Source organism: Rhineura floridana, chromosome 5 (assembly GCF_030035675.1).
Source record: "Rhineura floridana isolate rRhiFlo1 chromosome 5, rRhiFlo1.hap2, whole genome shotgun sequence".
In the NCBI taxonomy this organism is placed as follows: domain Eukaryota; kingdom Metazoa; phylum Chordata; class Lepidosauria; order Squamata; family Rhineuridae; genus Rhineura; species Rhineura floridana.
In genome coordinates, this window is record NC_084484.1 from 126,995,671 (window position 1) to 127,017,737 (window position 22,067).

At 46.7% G+C, this 22,067-nt stretch overlaps 1 protein-coding gene across 2 annotated transcripts in view; it reads right to left on the reverse strand.

Moving 5' to 3' along the window:
- Nucleotides 1-22,067, reverse strand: part of CRYBG3 (crystallin beta-gamma domain containing 3) — a 150,031-nt gene that overhangs the window by 62,544 nt on the left and 65,420 nt on the right. For both annotated transcript variants that reach the window (XM_061628033.1, XM_061628034.1), the window contains exons 7-8: nucleotides 16,152-16,296; nucleotides 7,467-7,600 (exon numbers count right to left, since the gene is read on the reverse strand). In XM_061628033.1, coding sequence (XP_061484017.1) covers nucleotides 7,467-7,600; nucleotides 16,152-16,296 — 279 coding nt within the window. The remainder of the gene's footprint in view (nucleotides 1-7,466; nucleotides 7,601-16,151; nucleotides 16,297-22,067) is intronic.

The window sequence follows — 22,067 nt, forward strand, 5'->3', positions numbered from 1 at the left end:
GGATGCAAACAGATCCACCAAGAGGATGCCGAACCGTCGTTGGAGAAGGCTGAACACCATGGGGTGTAGCTTCCATTCTCCCGGGATCACTTGTTGTCTGCTGAGCCAGTCGGCCGCAACGTTTAACACACCTCAGAGATGTTCTGCTCTCAGTGAAAGTAGATGTATTTCGGCCCATTGGAAGAGTTGAGACGCTTCCGCCTGGAGGCACCGTGACCTGGTGCCCCCTTGTCTGTGCAGATGTGATTTCACACAAGTATTGTCCGTGCGAATCAATACGTGGTCCAGAAGAAACAAGGGTTGAAAATGCCGAAGAGCCAGATGGACCGCTCTTAGTTCCAGCCAGTTGATATTGTGACTTGCTTCCGTGTTGGACCACACTCCCTGAACATACTGGGAATTGCAATGGGCCCCCCATCCGGACAGACTGGCATCTGTGGTGAGTATGGTCCTGTCTGGTTCTTGGAACGGGGTTCCCAGTCTGAGATTTTTGGCCGTAGCCCACCAATGGAAAGAGGTCCGCAGAGATGGGTGCAGGTGGACCGTACAGTGGTTGGACGTGGCAATGTCCTGTTGGAAAGGGAGTAAGGCCCACTGTAAGGGTCAAGTGTGGTGCCGAGCCCATGGCACGATGTGAATGGTCGAGACAAACATTCCCAGAGCCCTTGCCAGAAGCATTAAGTCCACCCTCGAACGACATGGGAGGTGTAGAGCCATCTGTGTGATGGCCGTAATTCGATCTGGTGACAAAAAGACCATGGCCTGCGTGGTGTCTAGAATTGCACCCAAATGTTGTAATCTCTGAGTTGGTAGTAGTTGACTTTTGTCGTAGTTGACCAGCCAACCATGGGTGCGTAGAGCCGTAAGAGCAGAGTGGACATGAAAGAGGGCCAAATCTCTGGAACTCGCTCGAATTAACAGATCGTCCAAGTAAGGATAAATGTGGACTCCCTGGAGGCGGAGATAAGCTACCAGGGTTAGCAGCACTTTGGTGAATACTCGCGGGGCCGACGAGAGACCGAAAGGCATTGCTCGATATTGGAAGTGATGGGGGCCGAAGGCAAATCGCAGGAAACGTCTGTGGGTTGGACAGATGGGCACATGAAGGTAAGCTTGTTTGAGATCTATGGAAGCCAGAAAGTCCCCTTCATGTAGCGCCTCTACAATTGACGTCAGGGACTCCATCTTGAACCGTCGGTATTTCACGGAACGGTTGACAAATTTGAGATCTAGTACTGCCCTCCATGACTGATCTCGCTTGGGAACTGCAAATAGGAGGGAGTAAACCCCTTGTGCTCTCTCCTCCGGTGGTACAGGTTCTATTGCAGCTATGTCGAGAAGATGGGTTATGGCTTCCCGCATGATCCAGCACCTGTCTCGAACTCTGGGTAGAGTGGATGGAATGAACCTGTCTGGAGGGGTCAGCCAAAATTCCAGTTCGTAACTGTGGAGGAATAGATCTCTGACCCAAGCGACCCGCGTCAGACATAACCAGTGACTTGCAAACATTAGCAATCTGCCCCCCACAGGGAAAGCGTCAGTACTGTCTTCACTGATGAGCTCCCCTGCCATAAGTTGAAGTTGAGGCCCCTTGACTTCCCCTGTTCTGTGTTCTGGCTTGGAAACGTTGCCTGTTCCAGGATCCCCTGGAGGAGCGGAAACCAGAAGATTGAAAGTCGCGGCCTCGCCCTGCAGGCCGCGCTCCTCAAAAGAGCTGAAAGGAGCGATATGGGGTGAAACGTCTGAAAGCCCTACGATCCTCTCTCTTAGAAGTGGCCAATACTGGCCTTCGGCTGTCTTTAGGGTCTACCAAGACCGCCTTGAGGGCTTTGTCTCCGAAGAGTAAAGACCCAGAAAAGGGTGCTCTAGACAAGTTGCCCTTGGCCGTAGAATCAGCGTCCCAGTGCCTGAGCCAAAGGGTACGTTGAGCTACCACCTGTGAGGCTAGAGCTCGCGCGCCCAGCTGGGTGGCATCCAGTGTGGCGTCGGCTACGAAGGCTGCTGTCTTGTGTAATTTTACCAGGCCCCTGCGGAGCTTGACAGGGTCTGGTTCAGGATCATCCAAGAGTTCGTCTAGCCACATCATAGCCGCTCTTGAAAATATGGAAGCTGAAGCAGACGCCTGAATAGTAAAGGCAGTAGCCTCGTGGTTTTTACGCAAGGCGTAGTCCATGTGGCGTTCAAAGGGGTCCTTTAGTTGTGATTCCCCTTGCTTTGGAAGGAGCGAGTGTGAAACTAAATTGGAGACTGGATCGTCGATGCCTGGAACAAGCAAGCGATTCATAAAGTCCGGGTCCAGTGCATACAGCCTTTTGGCCATAATGGAAAAGCGGCATGCCTGCAGAGGATGATCCAGCTCTTCCTTGGCCAGCTTGCCAATGGGGTCCGGCACAGGAAGGTAATGATCCAAAGATTTTGGAGACTTAAGGACTTTAGCCCCTTTCATGGGGAGAGTGGTAGATGCGGGCTGTGTAGTTTGAAGGCCCAATGTGCCCAAAGCTCTGCGAGATAGCGGAAGAAAGTCGGCTGCATCAAATAGGCGATATGAGGTGTCCTCCTCGAAGTCTGCCTCGTCACTCCACTCATCCCATTCCGCTTGAAGAGAATAATCTGGGTCCTCCAACCCAGGGCTGTCATCTCCAATCCTGCCTCTAGCAACATCAAATGGGTTGGGCGAGGGGAGCGGTACCACATCAGAACAGCCACATGGGGCTGGGGCACAGGAAGGGTGCTGTTCACTGTGCTGAGTCAATGGAGCTGTCTGGACTCTCGACTGATCTGAGAAGAGGCTTAGTATTTTATTTTATTTTATTTTATTCGATTTCTATACCGCCCACAACCCAAAGGCTCTCAGGGCGGTGCACAACATAGAATAAAATACAATAGAATCACAAAAACAGTAAAAGCATACATATTAAACAATTAAACAACCTGATATACATTAAAAGCTAAAAGATAGAATTAAAATGCCTGGGAGAATAAAAAGGTTTTAACCTGGCGCCGAAAATATAAAAGTGTAGGCGCCAGTCGCACCTCATCGGAGGAACTGTTCCATAATTTGGGGGCAACCACCGAAAAGGCCCTAGATCTTGTTACGACCCTCCGAGCTTCTCTGTGAGTCGGAACTCGGAGGAGGGCCTTAGATGTTGAATGTAGTGAACGGGTAGGTTCATATCGGGAGAGGCGTTCCGCTAGGTATTGTGGTCCCGCACCGTGTATGGCTTTATAAGTCAAAACTAGCACTTTGAATTTGGCCTGGAAACAGATAGGTAGCCAGTGCAAACGAGCCAGAAGAGGTGTTATATGTGCGGACCGCCTAGTCCTCGTCAACAGTCTACCTGCTGCATTTTGCACTAGCTGTAGTTTCTGAACTGTCTTCAAAGGCAGCCCCACGTAGAACGCATTGCAGTAATCCAATCTAGAGGTTACCAGAGCATGCACAACTGAAGCGAGGTCGTCGCTTTCCAGATAGGGACATAGCTGGGCTACCAACCGAAGGTGGTAGAATGCATTCCATGCCACCGAGGCCACCTGCGCCTCGAGAGACAGGAATGGATTGAAAAGAACCCCAAGCTACGAACCTGTTCTTTCAGGGGGAGTGTAACCCCATCTAGAACAGGTTGAACATCCACCATCTGGTCAGAGAAGGCGCTCACCAACAGCGTCTCAGTCTTGTCAGGATTGAGCCTCAGTTTATTAGCTCTCATCCAGTCCATTATCGCGGCCAGGCAATAGTTCAGCACATTAACAGCCTCACCTGAAGAAGATGAAAAGGAGAAATAGAGTTGCGTGTCATCAGCATACTGGTGACAACGCACTCCAAAGCTCCTGATGACCGCACCCAGCGGCTTCATGTAGATGTTAAAAAGCATAGGGGACAGGACCGATCCCTGCGGGACTCCACAATGGAGAGTCCAGGGTGTCGAACAATGCTCCTCAAGCCCTACCCTCTGGAGACGGTCCACCAAGTAGGAGCGGAGCCACTGCCAAGCAGTACCTCCAACTCCCAACTCCGTGAGTTTCCCCAGAAGGATACCATAGTCGATGGTATCAAAAGCAGCTGAGAGATCAAGGAGAATCAACAGAGTAACACTCCCTCTGTCCCTCTCCCGACATAGGTCATCGTACAGGGCGACCAAGGCTGTTTCAGTGCCAAAACCGGGCCTAAAACCGGATTGAAACGGATCTAGATAATCGGTTTCATCCAAGAGCACCTGGAGCAGGCTGGCGACCACCCGTTCTAAGACCTTGCCCAGGAATGGAACATTCGCTACCGGTCTATAGTTGTTCAAATTATCTGGGTCCAGGGAAGGTTTCTTCAGGAGTGGTCTCACTACTGCCTCTTTTAAGCAACTAGGGACCACTCCATCTCTCAAGGAGGCATTTATCACTTCCCTGGCCCAGCCGGCTGCTCCAACACTGCCAGCTTTCACTAGCCAAGAGGGGCAAGGATCCAGTACAGAGGTGGTTGCACGCACCAGTCCAAGCACCTTGTCAACGTCCTCAAGCTGTACCAACTGAAACTCATCCAATAAATGAGGACAAGACCGTGCTCCGGATACCTCATTAGGTTTAACTGCCATAATACTGGAGTCTAAGTCCAGGCGGATGCATGAGATTTTATCTTGGAAGTGCCCAGCGAACTCGTTACAGCAGGTTTCTGAAGGTTCTATAATATCCTGAGGACTAGAATGTAAAAGCCCTCGGACAATTTTAAAGAGCTCCGCTGGGCGGTTGAGAGATGATTTAATGGTGGCAGCGAAGTATTGCTTTTTCGCTGCCCTCACCGCTTCTGTATACAACTTAGTGTAGGCACTTACCAAGGCATAATTGCATCCGTCAGGAGTACGCCTCCATCTGCACTCAAGCCTTCTCCTCTCTTGCTTCATCGCTCTCAGCTCCGGGGTATACCACGGGGCTGCATGAGCTCTGCATGGGACAGGGCGCGCAGGTGCGATCATGTCCACGGCCCGGGTCATTTCCGTATTCCACAGTTCGACCAGGGCTTCGACAGGAGCGCCTGTCTTATCAGCTGGAAAATCCCCCAGAGCCCTTTGGAAACCCAGAGGATCCATTAGTCTCCGAGGTCGGACCAGCTTAATAGGTCCTCCACCCTTGCGGAGGGAAAGGGTGGCTGTAAGCCTAAACTTCAGCAAGCGGTGATCTGTCCATGACAATGGGGTCGATAAAAAACTCCCCATCTTTCAACTGCATCAGAAATTCAGGAGACAACTGCAGTCCTGGTACAGAGGCAGGTAGTTGCCCTGATAGCGGACCAGCAGGCAGTTGTGCTTGTGGAGGAACAGCAACAGTGGGCTCACTGGGCTGGAGCGGCAGGCTAGATTGTGAGTGGCAGACCCCAGGCTGGTCAGGAAAACCCTCGAAGTCATCCTCAGATGACCCAGCTGGAGAGTGAAAGAGTGCTGTCAAGTGCTCTTGGTTAGCAGCTTGAGAATGTGGCACAGAAATATAACGCGTGTTTTTGGTGACACTGTGGCGAGACAGGTGTTTAGTTTTAGCCACAGCCTTGGAGTGCAGCCTGGGCAGTTTTTGATTTGCAGACTTATGATGCAAGGACTTGCAGGGTCTCTTAGCCGCTGCTGAATGTGCATCTGAGTGTTGATCCGCCATTCTGAGCGCCCAGCAATGCTATACCAACACACGCACAGAGGTGGGAGGTGCGGTGTGGCAAGGGACTTTCACCACCACACGGTATATATAACACCACCACATGCACAGAGGTGGTGGGTGCGGTGTGGCGGAGTACTATCACCAACACACGCACAGAGGTGGGGGGTGCGGTGTGGTGTACAGTTCCAATATACAGCTACAGCGCAGATAATTTCAAGGTGCAGTCCGAATATGCAGTTGCTGTGCAGAGGCACTTGTTGTAAAAATAAGTCCTACAGGCACTTGGATAGCCTGACTAAATAACTGTACAAACAAGTGAAGGAGAACAGAAAGGGCGGGAAAAATGGGCAGATCAAAATGGTGCCCGCGAAAAAGGGCGGGAATTTCAATCAAAATGGCGGCTGGGAAGAAGGCACAATGGCGGGCAGGCAAGGGTTCCTGGTGCTTTAGAAGGCCTGTAACGGCCACGGCAGTAGTCAGGCAGACAGATAGGGGAGGAGGAGCAAGGGTGAGCTCCAAGTGCAGCGTATAAACGATGACGCTCTTTAAATGTGAAAAAGGCTGGGGGGGGGTTTCTCCCACGGCCACCTGAAGAACCTCAAGGCAGAAAGAGGCTAGCAGAGGAGCCACAAAGGCGAGCTCCAACCGCCCCTTGCCGAGGGAGGCCGCCGCCTATCACTTCAGCCCAATAGCAGCCCCCGCCAAAAAAGCAGAAGTTAAAGGAGCCGCAGCCGCGGCTCCCGACGAAACGAGTGAAAGCTCTAGGCAAAAATCAGGCAAAAAAGGCAGCAGCCTTTCGCTGCAGCCCCAAGCAGCCGCCGCCGAAAAAGCAGATATGAAAGGAGCCGCAGCCGCGGCTCCCAGCAAGGTAAAAAGCGAGAAAAGACGGCCGCCACCTGGAGGAGGCGGCGGCAAGGCAGGGGAAGGGCTGACGAGACAGCCGCAGCCACAGCTCTCAGGGCTCGTCCCAAAAGAGAGGGGAGCCCAATAAAATTAGACGTCACCTATGGTGGGGAGACGTCAAAAAGGAAAAAATACTAAAACACTGGCCGAAAAGAGAGCCGCAGCCGCGGCACTCAGGGAAGGCTCGTCTCTTGGAGACGGGAGCCAAAAGGGAAAACAGCAGCCGCCGGATTCTGTCAAAGAGGAAAAAATACTAAAACACTGGCTGAAAAGAGAGCTGCAGCCGCAGCTCTCAAGGAAGACTCGTCTCTGGGAGACAGGAGCCAAAAGGGAAAACAGCAGCCGCCGGATTCCTCAGCAAAAGGACCAAAAGGGGGAAACAAAGTGAGGTAAAAATAAAAATCCCCCCCCCAAAATAAGGTCCCAGACAATAGGAAAAGAGAGTGAGGGAGAGAAGAAACAAGAAGAATTTTGACAGTCCCACACACTCAAACTTAGCTACAGTAGAAGATCCAAACGTCTCGAATGAAGGAAGGCAAGAATGAACTGGAGTGGGAGGGGCTTGATGCCCCAGGTCTTGACTTCGATCCATTCTTGCCTTTGGACGCTAGATGGCGCTATATCCCACGTGATGTCGGACTACCTAAGGAAAAGCAGTTATTTTAAAAACAGAACAATGCCTTTTGAAGTGCAAACTCCTGTTAAATTAAAATTTAATCTATATCTATGAGGGTTTTTTCCCTACAAAGAATAAGTAAAATAATAACCAACACTGAATGTTCAAAATTGATGCTAATTTCTGAAACACCCCCTCATTTTGCTTCCTCTTTTAGCTTTATATACATCCAGCAACTGCTGATTGCAGACATTTTACTTGCTATGTCATTTATAGGTTCACAAATGGATATAAATAAAATAAAACTTGCACTTACACTCCTGCTTTCACAGAAAAAGAACATGTTTTGACTTCCATTTCTTCTAAATTAGTAATTGCACTTTGGATGCAGATAGGACCATGATCTGTGCCATCTTGTGGGTAAAGCTCAATCTCAGGAACACTACAATCCTGCAGAGTACATCAGGTAGTAAAAACAAACATGATGGTAAGAACTGTGCACTCCTTGACTATATTTATTTATTTATTTACATCCCATCAAACATGTGTAACATCATAATATAAAATAACAGAGCTGTAACAATAATAAACATAGCATCAATATCACTTTAAAAATAACACATTTTAACATAAAAGCCACTTAGCAGCAGGTCTGCAGAAAAATTATCATAAAGTGTATTCTTCACAGTGTGTAAATTCCACTAAAATAAAATAGCTTGTTGTTCTTTAAATACAGGGCATCTATGTTTTCTTCTACAAATGTAGAAGGTATTCATGCATCTGCTTAAAATGGGATTGAAATATCTGAAAATCTTAAGAATTTGAATCTCATTCCTTGGTCCACTGGATTAATCACAAATATTGCAAATATGACCCATCTTGGTCTGAATTTCCTGTTCCCCAAACACGCTATTTGGAGAATTTGTCTATTCCTAAGTATCAGCATGTATTCTCAAGAGCCAGGTTTAGTTGTCTCCCTTCTGCTCTTGGAAGGGCAATACCAAGGTACCCCTTAGGCGGACCAGCTGTGTCCTTGTGGTAACGAAGTTGAAACATTGACTCACGTCCTTTTCGTATGTAATTTTTATAGGGAGGATCACGATAGACTACTTGGCCCAATTATGAGGAACTTTCTTGGCAGGCCATTGGTCTGGTTTTTGAAATATTTTCTAGCTGATTTTAATAAGTCTACAACAGAGTCAGTGGCTAAGTTCCTCTTCTCTGCCCAAAGGAGTTGCAAGAGGATTCTTTTCTTTTAGCTGCTATTTCTTTTATGCTATACTTTTATATTTCTGTATATTAACTATTCTGACGTTTTATTGACTATTTTCCACAGGAGGACTGCCATCAAGCGGGTAACATAGCTCCACCTATCGCCCAAAGGCAAGAATGTTTTGAAGTCAAGACTAGGGGCATCAGGCCCCTGCCACTCTCCAGTTCATTCTTGCCTTTCGTCCGTGCAAGTTGGAGTATAAGATAGCGTAGATAAGTTTTGTGTATCTGTGTGACAGGGTATAGAGATTTGTGTGTGTATTCCTGGTCGTTTCCTTCCCTCTGTTATATAATTTAGTGTGTGTGGGACTGATTGTTCTTTTTCTGTCTTTGCTTTTTTATTGTCCTGGGGAATTTCTTTGGGGGGTTGCTGTTTGCCCTTGTTTCCTCAGTCCCTGCCTGAACAGCGACTTACTGGGAGACCGCGGCTGCGTCTCTCCCTTCCTCAGGCGGCGGACGCAGCCTTAATCCAGGAGCTTGCAGCTGCAGCTTCCTGCTCTGCGCCTCCGCTGTCTTGTGTATTTTATAGATTGCCACCTACTTTCGCGGCGGCTCCCTTGGTCTTTCCTCCCCAGGAGCCTGCGGCTGCGGCTCTTTTTGCCTTTCCAGTGGCCCTTTATTTAGTTGGGCTGCTCCGTCTCCCTCCCTCCCCGGCTCGTTCTGCAGCATTTTAAATCTCGCCGCGACTGACCTCAGGAGCCTGCGGCTGCGGCTCCTTCCCGTTTTGCAGCTTTCTTTGCCAATTGCCCCCCCTGCTAGCTGCGACTGTCTCAACGACTGTAGGGATTTCGCAGGCCGTTCTGCCTCCTCGGCAGTGATTTTCATGGCTGGCCCTTAAAGCTGCGATTGTGTCCTTCAGCCCTACAGCTGTAGAGCTTATTTTGACACCGCTCTGCTGCAGCAGTGTTTTCGGTTGGCCCTGTTTCAGCTCAATGGTGTTCTTCAGTGACCGTCATTGCTTCTTCCTCGTCCCTACGCTTTTCTGATTGGCTTATTTTCCCGCTCTTTTAGCGGGTGCCATTTTATTTGTTCCCCCTTTTCCCGCCCTTTCTGTTTAACCCTTACAACAGTAAAGGATTCTTTTCAAGGCCTTTTTTGTCAGTTTCTGTGTGTGTGCTGCAGAGTACAATAATAGAGGATTCTTTTCAAGGCCTTTTTTGTCAGTTTCTGTGTGTGTGCTGCAGAGTAGAACACAGGTCTCTCAACTCAAACTGCTGACTGAGGCTGACTACTGAAGCTGTTTCGAACTGTACATTCTGCCCCATCCGTGGCTGTGTACCAAGGCTGTTTGAAATTGTACATTCTGCCCCATCCGTGGCCGTGTACCAAGCCTGTTTGGAACTGTACATTCTGCCCCATCCATGGCCGTGTACCAAGGCTGTTTGAAATTATACATTCTGCCCCATCCGTGGCCATGTACTAAGGCTGTTTGGAACTGTATATTCTCCCCCATCCGCGGGCATATATTTAGCCATCTGAGCCGGTGTATTCTGCCCCATCCGTGGCCGTGTACTGAGCCTGTTGGGTCTGTACATTCTGCCACATCCGTGGCCGTGTACTGAACCCCCTCGAAAATATATGATGGTGGAACAGCCAGTGACAGCTCAGGCAACCAAGCCTAAACAATCTAAGGCAACCAAGCACAAGCACACCAAAGCGGTTGCCGAAACCCAGCATATATCCAGCCACAGCACAACCAAGCGGGCATGCTACGTCTCTGTCCCGGTTTCTGAGGAGGCGGGCCAAGAACCATTAACAAATTTCTTTAATTCTCCAGCCGCATCCTCTGAGGAGGACTTTGCAGGGTTTCCTGACCAGCCAGCAGCCAGTTATCCTCCTCCCATATTACCACCTAGGGCTCATTCATCCTCTCAGCCTGCTGAACCGCCCATATCTTTGCCTCTACAAGTGCAACCATCTCCCACACCGGGGCTGCAGCTGTCTCAGGAGCTCATATCACAACTACAAGACATGCTGTCGTTCTTCTCTCAAACGCAGTCACAGTCACAGGTCACTGCCATGCCTCAGCGGAGTGTTTGCAGACAACCTGATGATATGAGCCACTATGCACGCAATGAGGCAGATCCATCATGCTCTCCAAACCCTTTTGACATTGCTAGGGGCAGGTTTGTTGATGACGTTTCTTGTGGGGAGGATCCATCATTTGCTATGCAAGCCGAAGGAGACGAGTGGAGTGATCAGTCGGAACAAGAGGAGGATACATCTTATCGCCTGTTTGATGCCTCCGATTATCAGCCCCTTGCTCTCAGAGTATTGAACACCCTTGGTCTCCAATCTACACAACCTGCAGCTACCACATCCGCTATTAAAGGGGCCAGGGTCCTGAAATCCCCCACACCAGCAGAGCACTACCTTCCTGTGCCAGATCCTATTGTCAAACTGGCCAAGGACAAATGGTCTCACCCATTACAAACACACCGTTTTAATGCCCTTGCGGACAAGCTTTACTCTTTGGCTCCGGATTTTAGAAGTAGACTGGCCGTCCCCGGCATAAGCAAGCCGATTTCCAGTCTAGTCTCTAGATCCCTTTTGCCAAGGGAAGGGGACTCACATTTAAAGGACGCCACTGAGCGGAGGCTGGACTTCGCCTTACACAAAAACCATGAGGCCACCGCTTTCTCCATGCGAGCCTCGGCATCAGCCTCCATCTTTTCCAGGGCAGCGATGATGTGGTTGGATGACCTCTTAGATGATCCTAATCCCGATCCTGTCTCTCTGAGGAGGTCGCTGGTGAAATTACGGTGGCGTTTGTGGCTGATGCCACCTTGGACGCAAATCAGCTGGGAGCAAGAGCTATGGCAGCTCAGGTAGTCGCTTGGCGGACTCTCTGGCTTCGTCACTGGCAAGCGGACTCTACAGCCAGGGTTAACTTATCAAGGGCACCTTATTCGGGCTCATTACTCTTTGGCAAGGAAGCCCTAAAGGCAGTACTTGTTGACCCCAAGGATGCTCGGAAGCCTGTCTTGGCCACTGTCAGGAACGTTGATCGCAGGCCCTTCAGACGTTTCACCTCATACCGCACGACCCAGCCCTTTCGAGGAGCGCGGCCTGGGGGACGAGGCCACGATTTCTGAACCAATGATTTCCATTCCTCCAGGGGAGCCTAGAACAGACGTTTCCCAGGCAGAGGTCAGTACCAGGGATGCAGAGGTACCTCAATGTCCTCATATCGGGGAGGGTCTCGCCAGCACAGACAGTACTGACGCGATACCGGTCGGGGGCAGACTGCTTCTGTTTGGAGACCATTGGCTGCGTCTGACTCAGGTCGCCTGGATCAGAGATCTTTTTTATGGCTATACACTAGAGTTTTGGGCAACCCATCCAGACAGATTTCATCCCTCTCCTTGTCCCAAGGCCCCATCCAGGCACTGCATCATGCAGACAGCCATACATCACCTCTTGGACACAGCGGCAATAGATCCAGTCCCTACAACAGAGAAGTCGGAAGGGGTGTACTCCCTCCTATTTACTGTGCCTAAACGAGATCTGTCATGGAGGGCGGAGTTGGACCTCAAGTTCATCAACCGTTTCGTAAAGTATCGCAGATTCAACATGGAATCCCTCCACTCCATTACAGAAAGCCTTCACGAAGGAGACTTCCTGGCTTCTATCGACCTAAAGGAAGCGTATCTCCATGTCCCTATTTGCATAGCCCACAGAAAATTCCTTCGGTTTGCCTTCGGCCCCCAGCATTTTCAATATCGAGCGATGCTGTTCGGTCTCTCGTCTGCCCCGAGAGTATTAACCAAGGTGCTACTCATCCTAGTGGCTTACCTCTGGCTTCAAGGGGTGCATATCTACCCCTACTTGGACAATCTTTTAATACGGGCAAGTTCCAGGGAGCTGGCTCATCGCCATCTAAAGCTCACGCTCCATGTCTTGCAGACCTACGGCTGGCTAGTCAATTTCGACAAAAGCCATCTCCAACCAACCCAACGCCTACAACATCTAGGGGCGATGTTAGACACCCTGCAGGCGACGGTGTTCCTGTCTCCAGACCGCATAACCGCTATCATAGACATCGCACGGTCTCTGATGCACCACGCAACCACAGACGTCATGCTTCTAGCAAGGGCTCTCGGCATGTTGGTGTCCACCATCCATATTGCGCCATGGGCTCGAGCTCATACTCACCAACTTCAGTGGGCTTTGTTACCGTTTCAGCAGGACATTGCCAGGTCCAACCATCGAACAATCCCCTTGAACCCCGCACTGCGTCTTTCATTCCGCTGGTGGACGAGGGTCCAACATCTCACCCAGGGCACTCCGTTCAGAGAACCCCGCAGGACTGTTATCACCACAGATGCCAGTCTCCTCGGCTGGGGAGCCCACTGCAACTCCCAGTTCGTTCAGGGGGTTTGGACCGAAGCAGAGCAGACTCAGAGCATCAATTGGCTGGAACTAAAGGCTGTCCACTTAGCTCTGCTCCATTTTCAGTCTCTGTTCCCCTTGGACCGTGTTCTCATTCGAACGGACAACATGTGTGCGAAATCTCATTTAAACAGACAAGGGGGAACCAGGTCCCGTTCTCTGCAGAACCTAGCTTACCTCATATTCGACTAGGCAGAACAACATCTACAATCCTTGAAAGCAGAACATCTCAGAGGAGTTGGAATGTGACAGCAGACTGGCTCAGCAGACAACAGGTTTTTCCGGGAGAATGGAAACTTCATCCGACCATTTTCCATCTTCTCCAGCGTCGGTTCGGCGTCTTCTCAGTCGATCTGTTTGCCTCCAGTCGCAATTGCCAGCTACCCAGGTACTTCACACGATACCTGGACACGACAGCGGAAGCGGTGGATGCTCTGTCGCTAACGTGGCCGGATGGCCTATTGTACGCCTTCCCTCCAATACCACTGTTAGCCAGAACCTTGAGAAAGGCACGACGCGAGAGGGCCAAGCTGGTTCTGATAGCACCATTTTGGCCCCGTCAACCGTGGTTCTTGGATCTCCTTGCCATGTCAGTGACGGACCCTTGGGCACTCCCAGTCAGGCCAGACCTCTTATCCCAGGGCCCAATATGGCATCAGAACCCCAATTGGCTCAACCTAACAGCGTGGCTTTTGAACGGGGACATTTGAGGTCTGCTGGCCTGTCTGACGCTGTTATTGACATTATATTGGCCTCGAGACGACCATCTACCACTCGTATATATCAACATACTTGGGTGGCATTCTCCAGGTGGTGTCAGCCCCAGAACCTTGATCCTTCCCAGGCCACAATACAACAGGTGCTGCAATTCCTTCATAGGGGTCTCATGATGGGGCTTAGACCCAAGACCTTACGTCGACATGCGTCCACTCTGTCGTCCATTCTCTCAGTGTCCTCCGCTGGTGCTACTATTGCCTTGCATCCGTTCATCAAACATTTTCTGAGGGGAACCGCTCTATGCTCACCGGCTGTATTCCACCGCTTTCCCTCATGGAGTTTGTTGAAGGTCCTGCAGGCTTTACAACGCCCTCCGTTCGAACCCCTTAGGACTGTGCCTTTACGTCTGTTGTCATTCAAGGTCCTGTTCCTGATCACGATCACCTCTGCGACACGAGTTTCGGAACTGGGTGCATTGTCTTCTGCCCGCCATCTCTGTGTTTTTCACAAGGACTCTGTTGTGCTGAAGACTGATCCTTCCTTCCATCCCAAGGTCAATTCAGTTTTCCATTGCAACCAGGACATTGTTCTTCCTTCCTTTTGTCCGAATCCTACCCATCCTCTAGAGAAGGCTTGGCATTCGTTGGATGTTCGGAGGGCTCTCAAGACCTACCTGTCTCGGACCCAGGATATACGACGAATTGAGTCTTTGTTTGTATCCTTTCATCCACGTTCTATGGAGCATAAAGTAGCTAATTCCACCTTATCCCGCTGGTTGCGCGCATGTATTACCTTAGCTTATGAGTCCCTTAAGCTTCCTGTTCCATCTAAAATAACGGCTCATTCCACTAGATCAGCGGCCACTACGGCTGCTTTTGCTACCAACGCTCCTGTTGCTGATATTTGCAGAGCTGCTGTTTGGTCTACCCCACATTCGTTTATAAGGCATTACAAAATAGATCGTTATGCCTCTGCCGATGCCTCTTTTGGCACGCGAGTTTTGCAGCAGGTTCTTAATGATGATTAGGATGTGGGTGGTCCCTCCCTGTTATGGGCTGCTTTGGTACATCCCGCTTGATGGCAGTCCTCCTGTGGAAAATGGACCATTGGTCTCACCTGAAGGGTGATTTTCATAGGAGGACTGCCATCACGACCCTCCCAGTTGGAGGATACCTAGATATTTTTCTGGGGTTTTTTATATATTCCTGTTACGCTATTATATTTAGATTTACTAGTGAAGTCAAGACTGCAATTACTGTTATATCGCTATGTTAGAGTCATATTATTATGAATACTGCTATTGTGTTATGTTCTTGCTGGTAGGCCCGTTGGCCTTTTTTCCTGCATTTTTAGATATCTCTCTTTAGACTCACTGCGAATGAACTGGAGAGTCGGAGGGGCCTGATGCCCCTAGTCTTGACTTCAAAACATTCTTGCCTTTGGACGATAGGTGGAGCTATGTTACCCGCTTGATGGCAGTCCTCCTATGAAAATCACCCTTCAGGTGAGACCAATGGTCCATTTTATTTGAATGGGTCTGTGACCGTATATTAATAAACAAACAAACATGAGAAAGTGTCTTGCAGCACCTTAGAGTACAAGGCTAATTACTCGCAGGCAGATAGCTGTGGAGGGAGAGAGACATTAGAACAGGGTGCAGATTTATCTGTCAGCAGACAGGAACACTACTTAATGGTGGGGTATCCCTGCTGCAGCAGTGTCCCAAGCTACACCCAGGTCATAGGTAAGCTCTCCTGGGGTTCTCCTGTGTACTCCAATGATGATCAAAGGCACTATCCTCTTAAAACTCTGAAAAGTTCAGAAAAACAAACTGAGCTTGGTATCCTAAAATTTGTATTTTAGGACATATATTATGCTTTTGTAAGTCACTGATTCATAGGGTGGCCATAAGTCGTAATCGACTTGAAGGCACATAACAACAACAACAACAGGACATATATTAAACTCCCATTTAAACAAAATAGATTATCATCATATAGTAAACTCAAGTAGGGATAAAATGTTTGGCTCTAGCCTCAAGCACTCATCACAATGTATTAAGTGAGCTGCTATTTTTATGATTATTTTTAAAGAATTGGGAGATATGACTGATGAGAATAAGCACCATACATGTAAAATATCTACTTTAAAGAAAGCAAGTAGGTTAGCAAAGGCCTGACACGGGCAAGACTGAAAGGGAATTCTGAAGTACAGAATTAAGGAAGGTTGAGAAAAGTATCTGCAGCTCTGAGACTTCTCTAAAATGGTTACATCCACACTAAGCATTCAAAGCACTCTTATACCACTTTAGCAGTCATGGCTTCTCCCAAAGATTCCTGGGAACTGTAGTTTTTTTAAGTTACTGGGAATTGTAGCTCTGTGAGGTGTCTTTAAGAATTCTCACAATCCTTAACAAACTACAGTTCCCAGGATTCTTTGGCAGAAGTCATGACTGTTAAAGTGGCATGAGTGCTTTAAAATGTATGGCGTGGATGTAACCTAAACAGGAAATAGGGATTAACAAATGGTGAAGGTGGTGGGGAATAGAAATGAATGAAGTTCATTCACTCTGTGGTCATTGCCAGTACAATCTGTTTTTCACAATGAACAGCACAGTTACCTTCGCTACTTGTCTGATCGAACCAACTATGGAGTTTCCTTGATGTTTTTCACTGTGAGGATTCAATAGCTCATTCAGCATCTTCTCCCCTTCTTCTAGAACATATTTCTGACCCTGGAATCCTGGTTTCTCATACAAAATCCAGCTGTATTAATAAAATAAGCAAAACGTTGTAAACATGCTACCCAAGAAGTAGCTAACATAGCACTGATACTAGTAAAAAGCCATTGTTCATTTTATAACCACTTGCACTCTCCCTCTAACATATATGCTGAACAACACAGAGGCTACTTTATAAACTAATTTTATAAGTGATGCTTTTCAATGGGAAATATGTGCTATTAGCAATCCTCCCATTTCTGGAGATGGTACAAACTATAAGTGTAACAGAAAGCATATAATACACAACAGCAAAATGCTTGCAATTATGAGGGGTGGATGTGTATGAACAGACACAGTGGGAAGTACCCAGTCTCCAAGGTCTAATGAAAATAGGGTGGGGACTTTAAGCATTAAAGTTTAAAAGTTTCCAAAATGATGCATGACCGTGGGGTGGAGCTGCTTGACACTAGTTATGTCACAGGAAATATCTAAGATGTGCACTGGCAATCACTCGTGGCCGAATAAGATTGTCTTCCAGGGTAAGGTCTTTAACAATGGGTCCGTAACTGACTGTGGAGGCCAATTCTGGATCCACACAGCCTCCCACAGTGAGGACGTAGGTTTCCAGATGGAAGATGGTTGCAATGAGGATTTCCTTGACGTGCCTTGAGGATGTGCACATAATACTCACACACATACGCACACCTCACATAGCACTCCACAAATCACATTTGATTTCCTACCTGGGAGAAATATTGCATTGCCCTAGTTGCAAATTATGCTGTTAAGAGTCTTGGGAAAATCTCATTTCTTTACTAAAGAAACACTACTTTAGGGGAAGATGTGGACCCCAACCTCCCAGTCTCCAAACAACTACTGCATAACAAAATTATAATCTGGGAAAGCCTTTAATACTCTATACTACTCCAATAAGAGATTCCAGTGCAGTTAAATAAAAGCAATCATATATGTCTTTCTTTTTTAAATTTAAATTTTGGTTTTAGTATAAAATAACATTCTTGAATTTTAGGATTTAATTACTAGACAAATTCAATATTACAAATGTTTAGAACACAGGAAGCTGCCTAACACTGAATCAGACCACTTGTTGATCTAGCTCAGTATTTGTTAATGGATATTATTATTTTGTTATATGCCCTCAAGTTGATTACAACTTATGGCGACCTTATGAATCAGCGACCTCCAAGTAACATTTGTTATAAACCACCTTGTGGCTGCTGAACAAGCTCAATCCTCATTGGGCTGTTCTAGATCCCTCCACTTAAGGTGTCCCCCCCCCACTAAGATATCTGTAGTTTTGCAATCTTGAGATTCCTTCAAGCCTGATAAAACCTCCTGTGTGTAGGTGCTGCTGCTTTGTCCATAAAAGAATCAGCACTTGGAGAATGGGTTTGCTACTAGTGCACAGGATTTTTCTTCTCTGGCATAACTGGGTAATAAATGGAATGGAGTGGGTGACCTTTCTCTTTTATTTAGAAACAATGAAGTAACTAATCTTGCCACCTTCACCTAGTATCAAATAAACCTCTGTATTGCCACACAACACATACAAAAATTAATAGGGTGGAAATACAGCAGCTATACAAGGAAGGAAAGGGCATGACTGAATGTTATGCAGATGCATATACAGGGATGTCTAAACAGACCAATGCAATCTTCTACCCATTTTCTTCGGAGGAAGCTCCATAGAACTCAAATGAATTTACTTCTGAGTAGATGTATACAGGATTGCGCTGTGGTTTTTGTTGCAGCCTAGTGAATTACACTGAAACCAATGATGGTGTGCATGTGTGGACTGCTGGTGGCTCATTGACAGCAGTTTTAGAACTAAGTGTCCTGGCACTGCAGGTAGCAGGGCTGTTGCTGACATAATGCCTTCTAGGAATCTAAGCTAGGCTGTGAACCAGGAAAGTTCCGACATCAAATCTTGATTTAGCCACAGCTTTCCCCTTTAAGATGGTCTTTGGGCTGCTGAGGTTGAATAAGGTAATTTTTAATTTTTCAAAAATTTAATGGGGTGGCTTCCTATTATTCATTGTTCACTGTGACACTGGGTATTGCCAATGCAGAATATTCACATGAATACTTAAATAACAAATGCACTTTATGGGTGATATTTAATGCTAGTCCTACTTAGAGTAGACCCATTAAAGTTAATATACATGACTAATTTTGTTGTTATGTGCCTTCAAGTCAATTACGACTTATGGCGACCCTATGAATCAGCGACCTCCAATAACATTTGTTATAAACTGTTGTTTGGTCTTCCTCTTTTTCTACTCCCTTCTGTTTTCCCCAGCATTATGGTCTTTTCTAGTGGATCATGTCTTCTCATTATGTGTCCAAAGTATGATAATCTCAGTTTCATCATTTTAGCTTCTAGTGATAGTTCTGGTTTAATTTATTCTAACACCCAATTATTTGTCTTTTTCACAGTCCATGGTATGCTCAAAGCTCTCCTCCAACACCACATTTCAAATGAGTTGATTTTTCTCTTATACACTTTTTTCACTGTCCAACTTTCACATCCATACATAGAGATCGGGAATACCATGGTCTGAATGATCCTGATTTCAGTGTTCAGTGATACATCTTTACATTTAAGAACCTTTTGTAGTTCTCTCATAGCTGCCCTCCCCAATCTTAGCCTTCTGATTTCTTGACTATAGTCTCCATTTTGGTGAATGACTGTGCCAAGGTATTGATAATCCTTGACAAGTTTAATGTCTTTGTTGTCAACTTTAAAGTTACATAAATCTTGTTGTCATTACTTAAGTCTTTTTGACATTCAGCTGTAGTCTTGTTTTTGTGCTTTTTTCTTTAACTTTCATCAGCATTCATTTCAAATCATTACTGGTTTCTGCTAGTAGTATGGTATCGTCTGCATATCTTAAAATTATCAATATTTCTCTCTCCAATTTTCACACCTCCATCTTGGTCCAATCTCGCTTTCCATATGATATGTTCTGTGTATAGATTAAACAAATAGGGTGATAAAATACACCCCTGTCTCACACCCTTTCCGATGCGGAACCAATCAGTTTTCTCCATATTCTGTTCTTACGGTAGTCTCTTGTCCAGAGTATAGTTTGAGCATTAGGACAATCAGATGCTGTGGCACACCCATTTATTTTAAAGCGTTCCATAGTTTTTCATGATCTACACAGTCAAAGGTTTTGCTGTAATCTATAAAGCACAAGGTGATTTTCTTCTAAAATTCCTTGGTCCATTCCATTACCCAACGTATGTTTGTGATATGATCTCTGGTGCCTCTTCCCTTTCTAAATCCAGCTTGGACGTCTGCCATTTCTTGCTCCATATATGGTAAGAGCCTTTGTTGTAGAATCTTAATCATTATATTGAATGGGATATTAAGGCAATAGTTCGATAATTACTGCATTCCCTGGGTCTCCTTTCTTTGGAATTGGGATGTATATTGAATGCTTCCAGTTTGTCGGCCATTGTTTTCTTTTCCATACTTGTTGACAAATTTTTGTCAAAATTTGGACAGATTCAGTCTCAGTAACTTGTAACAACTCTATTGGCATGCCATCTGGTCCTGGTGATACGTTTCTTCCAAGTATTTTAAGAGCAGCTTTCACCTCACATTCTAAAATTTCTGGTTCTTCATCATACGGTTCATCAGTGTATTGCTACCATCTTCCTTTTATTTCATCTTGGTCAGTCAGTGTGTTCCCCTGTTGATTATGCAACATCCCTACCCTTGGTTTAAATTTCCCTTTCATTTCTCTAATCTTTTGGAACAGGGCTCTTGTTCTTCCCTTTTTGTTGTCCTCTTCTATTTCTATACATTAACTGTTGTAATAGTTCTCTTTGTCCCTACGTACTAGTTGCTGTATTGTTGCATTTAGGGTTCTAACCATGCATCTATCTCCTTTTGCTTTTGCTTTCCTTCTCTCTTTAACCATTTGAAGAGTTTCTTCAGTCATGCATTGAGGTCTTTCTCTTTTTTTAACTAGAGGTATTGTCTTTTTGCATTCTTCCCTGATAATGTCTCTGACTTCACTCTATAGTTCTTCTGGTTCTCTGTCAACTAACTTGAAAGTCTCAAATCTGTTCCTTGTTTGATCTATATATTCTTCTGTGATGTTATTTAAATTGTATTTTCGCATTATGATTGCTTTGTTGTTCTTCTTTAGCTTTACTCTGATTTTCGATACGACCAGTTCATGATCTGTACCGCAGTCTGCTCCTGGTCTTGGTTTCACAGAAAGTATGGAACTTCTCCATCTTCTGTTATCAATTATATAATCTTTGATTCTTATTTTGACCATTTGGTGATGTCCACACGTCAGTATTATTTATTTACTGGCAGCATCTCTCCAGGGATTCAAATAACAGGGTCTGGAGATGCCTGGGATTGAATTTATTTATTTATTGGATTTCTTAGTTGCCCATCTGGCTGACCATCCAGCCACTCTGGGCGACGTACAAAATGAACAAAATAACACAAAATGACACACCAATACAATAAACATTAAAATCTAAAAGCAATGACGGTAAAATCTATCCCACCCCAAAGGCCTGCCTGAAGAGCCAGGTCTTCACGGCCTGGCGGAAACTTATTGTAGAGGGGGAGTGGTGGAGATCGTTTGGAAGGGAGTTCCATAGGGTGGGGGCCACAATTGAAAAAGCCCTCTCTCTGGTCCTCACCAGTCTAGCTGTTTTGACTGGTGGGATAGAGAGAAGGTCTTTTGAGGCCGATCTTGTTAGGCGGCATAGCTGATGATGCTGGAGGCGCTCCTTCAGATAGACTGGGCCGAAACCGTGTAGGGATTTAAAGGTCAAAACCAACACCTTGAATTGGGCCCGGCAAGCAACTGGTAGCCAGTGCAACTCTTTGAGCACTGGAGTTACGTGATCTCGCCGGCGTCTGCCTTTAATCAGGTGCACCGCCACGTTCTGAACCAGTTGCAGCTTCTGGACCATTTTCAAGGGTAGCCCCACGTAGAGCGCATTACAGTAGTCAAGGTGAGAGGAGACCAGGGCATGTACCACCGATGGGAGCAGATGATTGGGAAGGTAGGAGCATAGCCTCCATATCAGATGGAGTTGATACAGTGCTGCCCAGCTCACAGCTGAAACCTGAGCTTCCATGGACAGTTTGGAGTCGAGAATGACCCCGAGGCTGCTGACCTGGTCTCTTAGGGGCAGTTGTACCCCACTGAGCACCAGGTTCAAATCCCCTAATCTTCCCTTGTCTCCCACAGACAGTACCTCAGTTTTGTCAGGGTTCAGTTTCAGCTTATTCCTTCCCATCCAGGCACTCACCGACTCCAGGCACTTGGACATGGTTTCTACAGCCAACCTCTGAATCTGGAACCTTTTGCATGCAAAGCATGTAATCTACTACTGAGCCAAGGCTCTTCTCCATTTATTAAACAAATGATTTATGTCTTTGGAAGAATATGCCTTAGTTTGTCAAAAAACAATTTTAAAACATCCAGTGTTGAATAAGTTTGTTGTGAACTTGCTACCTATCTTTTAGTTGAACGTTAATTTCATTTTCTGCATCAATGCAGTTCACATTTAGCAATAGTCAGAACAGATATTATTGTCCAAAGTTGAGGATAACATAGTTGAGGATAATATAAGACTGGGATAGCAAATCTTTTTCAGGCTGATGGCCACATTATATTGGTGGAAAGCTTTTGGGGGCCACATTCCTGCAGGACGGGGCTATACTAAATAGTGGGCAGGGCCACACAAATATGTTTAGTAAAAGTTAAAAAGTAGAGGCTCCAGTACTGATCTCTAAAAGGTAATATTTTC